Raw genomic sequence first — 9,618 nt, forward strand, 5'->3', positions numbered from 1 at the left:
TTCCGTCACACTGGTGAAATTTTTAACAAATTTATTCTAATACTTGCATAGCCAAAGAAACAACCTGAGCTCATCCTTATTGGTAGGATTAGGCGAATCTCTAATCGCCTTCATAGCCTCCAACTTAGGTTTGTACCCCTTCCCATTCACCATGTGACCTAGATACTCAACCTCCTTCACATTGAATCTGCATTTACTATCCTCTATTTCCAACCCAACCGCATTCAATCTTGTCAACACCTCATCCAACCTTTTATCATCTTCGTCTGAACCTTTACCAAAAACAATAATGTCATCTTGCTATACTAGTGTCCCGGCTAAACATTTTAGAACATGAGTCATCACTCTTTGAAAAACCGCTGTTGTGGATGCCAATCCAAAAGGCATCCGCTTGAAGGCGATAAAGGCCATATGATGTGATAAACGCTGTCATGTCTCTGCAGTCTTCTGTAAGTGATATCTGGTGGTATGCACTAGATAAGTCTAACGTTGAAAAAGTATCTGCATCCCCAATGCGATTTACATCTCAGATATTATTGGCAAAGGCAATATGTCTGTGAGGATGTTCTTGTTAACATCTCTCAAGTCCACGCAAATTCTTGGTTTCCCATTTTTCTTTATAGCTACAACAATAGAACTCACCCATTGTGATGATTCAATCTTTTCAATCATCCCTTCTGATTCTAATTTTACTAATTCTTGTTCAACTTTATCAACAATAGCAAATGGTATTTGTTTCGTGTGCGTTACTGGTACTGCTTCCTGTTTGGGTCGTATTCTATGAGCAAAATTTTTAAACAACCCCAAACTTGATTGTAAATCATTGCCAGGATTCAACAGTTTTCTTAGTTTGCTCTTTGCTGCTGTTCACAATCAGAATTTGCTCTTCTTCACACGGATCCAGCCTTATTCTTAAACCTGCTTGGTCTCTGCAACCTATTATACTTACACCTTTTTCAGCAACATATACTTGAGCATGTTTGTCTTTGAATTGAATAATGCTTGAAAACCAACCAACAATGTGTATTTTCGACCCTTCAAATCCACCTCGATTCTTTATGTCTGATGCTTTCAATTTGCTTCTGAGGCCTTCCGCAACCAATTTCTGCCAAGTCTTCCTTGTAATAATGGTCCAAGATGAACAACCATCAACATTTACTTTCAATTTCCAATTGTCTAAAATGATTTCACAACTTGCACATTTAAACCCTCCTCGAGGTGGTTCATGCATTACGAATACTCTCTTTTCATCTAACTCTTCTTCCTTCTCTTGAATAGCTGAAATCCTATTTTTGCGTCTACATATAACTGCAAAATGCCCTTTAATTCCACAATTTCCACTTTTTTGTCCAATCGCAGGACAGTTTCTGGAGTAAGCATAATGGCCTACTCTACCACAACTGAAACATCTGTCGCTGTCTCTTGTCTGCGTGTTCTGGGCCCTGATTTCAGTTTTTGTCCATGACTTCCCTTTAGAAAAATTTCCTTTGATCTCCGATCCTTTGTGTCTGTTGCCTTTATTCATGGCAAACTCAACTCGATCTCTGGAGCGCACAGCATGGACTAGTCCTTGTTCTTCCACTTCCTGTGTATTCTTGCTACTGCTCTGTAACATGTTCTGAGTGGCTTCCTGCTTTTTATTCTTCATCTCTTTAGAACACAATTGGCTGTGCTCTATTCTTTTCGCAATGGCAATAGTCTCTGGTAGAGATGAGTTCCCCACCATCCATAACCTATCTTGAATAAGCATGTCTCTTGTATGAATTATAATTTGGTCCCTAATAAGTTCATCAAGGATGATTCCATTTCCAAAGTGACATGTACGGGCTATTCTTCTATGTTTTCCTGTTCTTTCTGAGCTCTTGTGTAAAAATTGTACCTATTTATTGCCACATCAGTCTCCAGGCATAATATTTTATTTATCTAATTGTCTCAGGGCTCTATCATGCTCATTACTATCACCAGCTTCGTCGCCTGGTAATTCTGTAATTCAACCAAAACTCCTTCCATTCGGACCAAACCACCGTAGGTTGCCCAGGAGTTGGAAGAAAACTGGCTGGTGGCTGAATACTAATTCCTTGCATAGCCAAAACTGTACTATGAAAAGTATGAACACTTTCCTCCAAGTCCACTTAAATGAGATTCACTTCAGAACTCACTTTTTACTTGACTTTTTACTTGACTTGCATACAAACATTACAAGGTAAAATGTCCTGTTGTGGTTAGGTAAATGTTCACAAAAAAGTATAATCCATAAACTATAATTTAATTTCTTCATGAGAGTGACCATTTGTATATTATGGCTTTTGCATATATACTGTGACGAGGATGAAGTGTGCCTCGCAACATCCCCGCCTGACTTCCTCGTATCAGATAATATGGAGGCGTGTCACGTGACGCGTGTGACGTTTCCCAATGTTCTTTCCTCTAGTTTTTGCTGAAAACAACAAACTGTGTCCCCCTCACGCGCTCCGAGTGAAAGTTTCTCCTGGATCATAGATGATCCTTTCTGATCCTGGTGCCAACGAAACAGCCAACGACCGTACAAGAAAACGTGGAAAGTTCGCTCAGAGCTACCGCTCTCGCTTTTCCTTTTCTTTTTCTTCTGATACGTGGGTGCCGGTGCCAAGTAGACCCTCCTCGTCGCCAAATGAAGTATGCGGTCAGACACTGAAGAAACGTAAGCGCAAATCCAAGTTTATTAAACGCATATAATAAAACCCGCCACCCTGTCCTGCTTTCACTCGGTCCGTCCACTCATCTCCGTCTCAACCCCCGTTCTTAGAATCACAACACCGCTTTAACAGGAAACATTCCATCTCACGCACACGCAGGACTGGGTGCCTAACAATGTAATAATTAAAGCTGTGCAAGGAATATATAAATACAACACTATACACTTGTGGAGCATGCAACTTTATCAGGTGTTCTTCTTTGAGGGTTCCTGGGAATGCATATGCCACTATTGTGCTACATTTGAGCACTGTGGTTTTGGTGCTTCATAAAAAGCCCAACCGTTATTGCTTATTGGTCTGATTTTCCCCTGCAATTCCAATCAATCCCCGCATTTGGCAGGAACGGACTGGGCATTTACCACATGAATGCAGTAACACCTAATTTACAGTCCTTTTTTTTACTATATATGTGCAGTTGTTACAGTGAGATCTCTACCAGGCTCAATGAGCATAGCAGATGCACATGCTAATATTCATCACACAGATTGTCCCTGGTTGCCTCATGTGCAGGTGTCCACGTACGTGCATTTGCCCTCTGTGCCATGAAGCATGAAATGAACGTAAGCTAACATTTCCCAGGCAAAGTTGCCAGGATACTACAATGAGGCGGAGACGGTAGGGAGGCCAACAAGTTTATTTTGAACACAAATAAAAGACCTTAACCAGAGGTAGTGTGCCTGACCTCTCCCCAGTCTTCCCCAACCTCCTGCTGTTCTTCTCCACAACCACCCACACAATCTGGAACGATGGCTGGAGAGTTGTTTGAAGTTACAACACAGGCACAGAATGAGTCTCAATGGATCCAACCCCGGAGTCTTGGAAAAGGTGCCAATTAAATAAGGACTTCCCCAAGAAGGATGTTGTCTACTCTAGAACAGTTCCATCATCCAGTGACTCCTACTTGCATTAATGATTTGGTGGAAAATGTACAGTTTCACCATTCAGATTTGCAAATAGTCTATGAAGGAATCTGGGCAACATTTATTAAACATATTTCAAGGCTGCATCCATTGGTTAAGAATGTTCCTTATAGGTCTTGTACTGCGAGCTGCCCACGCTGTTGCCCAAACTGACCATTTAGATGGTCTATCGATGATACTCTACCTCACAGTGAGAATGATATGCATGCACATCATGTGAACACACAGGACAATCACTAGTACCCAGGTACATCTCACCACAGGCAAGGTTCACCTTCTCATCTGCTGGGGCAACTACAATAGGTAAACGAAGACATGCTGAAAGGCTCCCTTTCCCTGATGGAGAGTACACCTTAGTTATGCATTTAAGCCCAGTAACATTGAAAACATATCTGTGTAGACTTTTATAAATTCTATTCCATACATGTGGACAACCTTTACTTATGAAAAGCACATGAGAACTTGCATCGGACAAGAAAGCGAGCCACACTCGGAAAGCTGGCTCAATAATTATATAATATGTTGAAACACTTGTGTATAGACGCGTTATAAATGCCATATCACAACACTGAAAGTCATTGTTGGGAGTGCCCCTGAAGGCCAGAGAGCGGAGGAAGACATTATGGCAAGTATAGTGCTCGTTACTAAATGTTTTGATTTCTTGATTGTAAACATCATTTGAAGGACACTCACCCCAAACACCTCCACCGCTGTATTTTTAAAGCGCTGTAATGTATCCTGCTAGCAAGAAATGTGGAAGGACAGAAGGAAGACCACAAAGAATTGTTGGAGTGGTGAAACATCATTCCATCTATCGCAGTATCAATCCTTGAGCCAGCACTGCACAGCATGCATTCAGAGCCCGTCTTGTGTCCCTCTCAAACCTCTGCACGCCTTGCATCCGGTCACCATGCTCGCTCTTAAAAATGCAGTGGTTTTAGTATGTTAAAATACTCCTTTTCAACATAACCCATTGGAGCAATTGATCCCTGCTTTGGTAAGAGCAGGTGTCTGCTGCGGGTGCAACAGGGACATGGATACTTGTTAACCGGCTTGCAGATTGAGAGTGTATCTTAAGTTCTCTCTTCAAAGGCAGGCCCAACGTCTAACAATTCAATGATTTATCACAATTCACAAGAACTGTCTCAAAAGAAAGTACATTTTTGGAGGACACTCTTTCAATCTCCCATCCCACCGGACGTCGGATTATCCTAGGTGATCATACAAAATTAGAAGAAGTAAACCGATTGGATTTCTGAATTAGTAAGCCACTTTAATGCATCAGGTAATTGCAAAACTGTCTGGTGGTTAGTAATAGACAACCTGGTTAGAAGGTCTTCCAAACAGCATGTAGGAGGGTGAAGGGAAGGATACTAGACCAATTCTGCTTGCGCCACTATTTGGAAATGCCTATATTGCAAATGAATGGCGAGAATACAAACTGTTTTTATGCAAGTGTATTTCTGCCCTCATCTGAACTCCCATTTTACAACAAATTCTAGTGTTGTGGAATGAAGAAACCAAAACAGAAAAAATGTACCTGCCATCGGCACACATGGACACACGCTGACATTTGTTTGTTTCTGAATTACGTTAACGACATAAAGGCAAGCAGGAGGCAGTCCTTTGAGGATATTCGGTGCAGTAAATTGACTCTTCAATTCCATACAAGAAAAAATGCCCAACTTCAGTCCGCCACCGGAAGTAAACACTAGTGAATGGAATGGCCTTTAGATGATGCCTCTGGCGCAAAATGCGGCAGTCGGGCCCAGCAATGCTTCGGCTTATCCTGACGAACATTCGGGAAACTCGGTTAATGTCGACTTCAGAAAACGTGGTGATCGGGCTGACGGTTCTGTCGTTGTGGTCTAAAAGAATCTCCCCGGTGGCCGTGGCCACCAAGTGGCGCGGGACCTCCAGTCTTGTTGAAATGTGCTCGTGGACTGTGCTGCGAAATTCCGCTTTTAACTCCTGGTAATAGCAAGTAAGGCCCCTTCCGTTACAACACGAGCAATGCAGCTTGGTCTCGCCCATGCATTTCATGCACATCACGATCTGCCTCCCGTGGCACACCAAGCATGGCAACCCCAGTCGAATGGTGCCGCTGCCCTGACACGCTATGCACCGCACGCGCCCCGTGGCGTGGCATTCGCAACAGGGCACGCACTTAGTGCCGTGACACTCGGGGCACGTCTTGATCTGATCAGTATGGGGTATGCGCACACTTTTCACCTCATTTGTAAACATCTGCGTGGGGGCGGTTGGTATATCCCACAGGCCCATGTGCCAACCCTTGATGGGCAAATCCAGGACGCAGTCTTGGTAGGGCTCCTGCTGAAGGTAGACGGACCGTTTTTCCGAGAATGTCTCGAGTCTATAAAGGTAAACAATGACGGAGTTAACAACGGTGAAGATCATTTGCCGAGCCGCCGACTTCCGGTAAGAAGGCTTGTTGGACACCCATTTCAGCAGCACTTCCCGTATCTGTTGTTCTGACAAAAAAGTATAACGGACCGGCAGAATGATCTCTCGAGACTTCTTGCATTGTTTTTCTTCTTTTTTTGCCCCTGAGCCGGAATGAGATGCTGACGATGACGATATCGATGGGTTGGAGGTCGATGGCACCCGATCATCAGCTGGGTCCCCCAAGGCGCAAGCCAAGTTTTCCAAGCCTGACAATGACTTGTCAAAATGTTCCAGTGCTTCCTGCATGGCGATGGTTTCATACCTCGACGCTATAGGAGGGAAGTCTTGCAGGGATTGATACGGGTATAGCCTTCTCTTCCTCCTCCCATTTCAATTTCCAGGAGGGTGTTTCTCACATTGCTGTCATGAAAGGACCATTGTTTGCTTCCCCTGTGCTGCAGTCCCTGCATCAGAACTTGGAACACTGTCCGATGCTTAAGATTCCAATGATGTCACAAGTTTTGCCTTGGTCACTTTGTTCTCTCATTCTGGTGTATTTTCACAGCTCGGGCACACGGCAAGGCGCTTTCTCAAGGACTCCAATCAGAAGGAGGTAGGATCCCATCAGAAGGAGGGAGATCATTTGCCAGAGGATCAAAAGAAGCTAAATCTTTCAAACCTTCACTTGTGAATCAACTCTATTTTGAGCGAAGATGGACTAGACAAAAGAAAATGTTCATACAGGTACCTCTTCCTATTGGAGAAAATGTTGCAGTCTTGCTTAACTGAAATTAACCAGCAGATGTTGTGAACTTTTCCTTTATAAATGTATCCATGAATCGTTATGTTTAAACGAATTATTTATTTTTATGAGTATGTTAAGGACACCTCATTGCACGTTGTCATAATGTGAGTGGCATGTGCGCTTGAATGCCAGCTCGTCTTGGGTAGTTCCAGCTGCGCATTGGAAAAGGATGGTTGGGCTTAGCAGTGTGGCGGTGAGCCACGGGGTCTACTAAATAAACTAAGAGTTGTCTCCACTTAGTGTCTTCCCCTTTTGTCACTGGCGACGAGGATATCTTAAGGAGCAGACCCCGTGGCTCACCGCCACACCACTAAACCCAAACATACTTTTCCAATGCATATTTATACGTGGCAGGACAGAGACCATGGAGAGTGGCAGTCCCCTTCCGAAAGTTTGTTTTTGTGCGTAACCCTGTTGCTTGGGCTGTAGTGGCAGTTTCAGCATCCTTTTGTCATTGGGTGGGCTTCTCAGTAGGTGCCACAGTTTTTCTTTGTCGGTATAGGAGGGAGTGAGGTTGGTGTTGTAGTCAGCGGTGAGGGGTTGTGTTGGGACAGCTCACTTTTTGGAATTCTATTCTGGTTAGCTTTTGTTTCCTGTTAGCAGCTTATTAGCATATTGCACTTTCTTGTAACCTATTGGTGCAACACAAACCTATGTATGTTGCCGTGCTATGGATCTTAGCCAGTTTTCCTTTGCCTTATGTTTTCTATTTGGTTTCCAGGTGTGATTCTATTTTGGCGGCCACGTTCTAGGAGGGCGTTTGGAATGTGTGGTGTTTTGGAATGAAGGCTTGTGAGGTGCAGGTCATATTTGGTGTTTCGTGTCTGGTTGAGTAAAGAAACTGAGGGAGACTTTAGTATTCTGTCTTGGTGCTGTGGGCCGTGGCTATGTGCTGATGTTAGAGTTGGTGACATCACGCTAGAATGCTGTGAGGTTGGAGAGTGCTGAGTTGTGTGTGTTCGGCAGGGGACGGTTGGTCTGGCAGTTGGAGAAAAGCTGTTTGAAGTGTCTGGGGATACCCGTGTGTGAGCTATGTATTAAATATTGTATGCTTTGGAAGCCGATTTCTGACATAGGTTCTCTGAAACAGGAAACTGCAAACATATCTAGCTTTAACTCCTTAGCTTGCAATTTAAGTGAATGCCTATGCCTGGATTCAGCTGCCCAAATCCAGAACAGTGGTACACCCAGACAGCCCGGGTACTTACAACAGGTCCACTATGTATTCTGCCAGCAGATATATGTTGCCATGCTTTCCCTCCCTCTATTTCCTGCTCTTCCTCTGACCCCTTCTGCAGCCACCCCACCCTCCTTCTTTGCTTTTACCCTTTTCTCTGCAGACGTGGTTTCTCGACAAGTCCGATCCATGAAAGTCTCGTCGAAACAGGTTCATCCCTGTTCCTCCAAAACTATCAAGGACCATATTGACTCCCTGTCTCCTGCCCTGGCTGATTTCTGCAACCACTCCTTCGCCACTGCAGTCTTCCATCCCCCCTGAAGCACTCCCTTGTGCAACCTCTTCTTAAGAAACCCTCTGCTGACCCCTCCTGCCCGGCTAACTATCGCCCAATCTCCATCACCCCCTTCCTGGGCAAGCTCCTGGAGAAACTGGCCATCTCCCATCTTAATCCCCACACCAAATCTGTTGGTTGTCTTCATGACCATCAGTCTGGCTATAGGGCTGTCAGAAGCACGGAAACTGCTCTCCTGAACATCCGTGAAGACCTGCTCTCCAACCTTGACTCCAACACCCCGTGTGTCCTCATTTTGCTGGATCTCTCTTCTGCCTTTAACACTGTCAACCATGCCTTCCTGCTCAACCGTCTCTGTGATAACCTGGGTATCACTGGACAGGCTCTGGCGTGGCGGACTTCTTACTTCTCTGACCGACCCTCCCAGGTCCAACTTGGTTCCTTCCTCTCAGATATCCTTTTCCTTACCTGTGGTGTCCCCCGGGAATCTAACCTCTCTCCTTGGCTGTTCAACCAATACATAAGCACTCCTTGCCCACCGCATCGCCGCTCTCTGCCCCAATTTTCAGTATTATGCGGATGATACCCAGCTCATTTTCAGGCTACCCTCGGCCTCCTCCTCTCCTTCCCTCATCTCTGACTGTCTGCTATCCAGGAGTGGTGTCCCGCCAATGACCTCTGCTTTAATGTCAGTAAGACTGAGATTCTACTAATCAGCACACCCACTCCCTCCTTCCCTGCAGCTCTGTGGCTGACCTCTCTTGCCCCTCATCCTGCTCCCTCCTGCAAGGCTAAAAACCTTGGGATCATCTTCGACTCCACACTCTCCTTCTCTCCTCACATCTCTGACGTCTCTAAGAAGTCACACTACCAGCTGCACCTCCTCGGAGGTATTCTTCCTTTCCTCTCTTTCCCTCAGAAGCTCACCGTCTCCAGAGCACTGGTTCTCTCTAGGCTGGACTATTGCATCAGCCTCTATCTAAAGCTGCCTGCCTCTACTCTCCGCCCTCTGCAACTTATCCAAAACAGGACTGCAAGACTTGTCCTTGGCCTCAAGCCCAGGGATCGTATCTCTCCAGGACTGAAATCTCTGCACTGGCTCCCAGTGGCTGCAAGGATTAAGTTCAAAACCCTCTGCATTGTCCACAAGGCTTTCTGGGGCCTGGAGCCGCAATACCTTCAACTCTCTCTTCCCAAATACCTTCCTTCTCGGGCTCTTCGCTCATCTGCCTCCAACTCCCTCATGGTCAGTCGCTTCTCCAAGCAATGAGTTGATGGTC

At 45.1% G+C, this 9,618-nt stretch overlaps 1 protein-coding gene across 1 annotated transcript; it reads right to left on the minus strand.

Annotated features, from left to right (window-relative positions):
- Positions 1-4,913: 4,913 nt before the first annotated feature.
- Positions 4,914-6,511, minus strand: LOC138512948 (protein SSUH2 homolog). Its single transcript, XM_069627691.1, has one exon. It carries the CDS (start codon positions 6,365-6,367, stop codon positions 5,249-5,251), a length of 1,119 nt encoding a protein of 372 aa, XP_069483792.1. The 5' UTR covers positions 6,368-6,511; the 3' UTR covers positions 4,914-5,248.
- Positions 6,512-9,618: the final 3,107 nt, after the last annotated feature.

Source organism: Ambystoma mexicanum, chromosome 12 (genome assembly GCF_040938575.1).
Source record: "Ambystoma mexicanum isolate Mex_15411 chromosome 12, UKY_AmexF1_1, whole genome shotgun sequence".
In the NCBI taxonomy this organism is placed as follows: domain Eukaryota; kingdom Metazoa; phylum Chordata; class Amphibia; order Caudata; family Ambystomatidae; genus Ambystoma; species Ambystoma mexicanum.

Coding starts and splice junctions, on each gene's coding strand:
- LOC138512948 (XM_069627691.1), bottom strand. CDS start 6,367: ATGCAGGAAGCACTGGAACATTTTGACAAGTCATTGTCAGGCTTGGAA.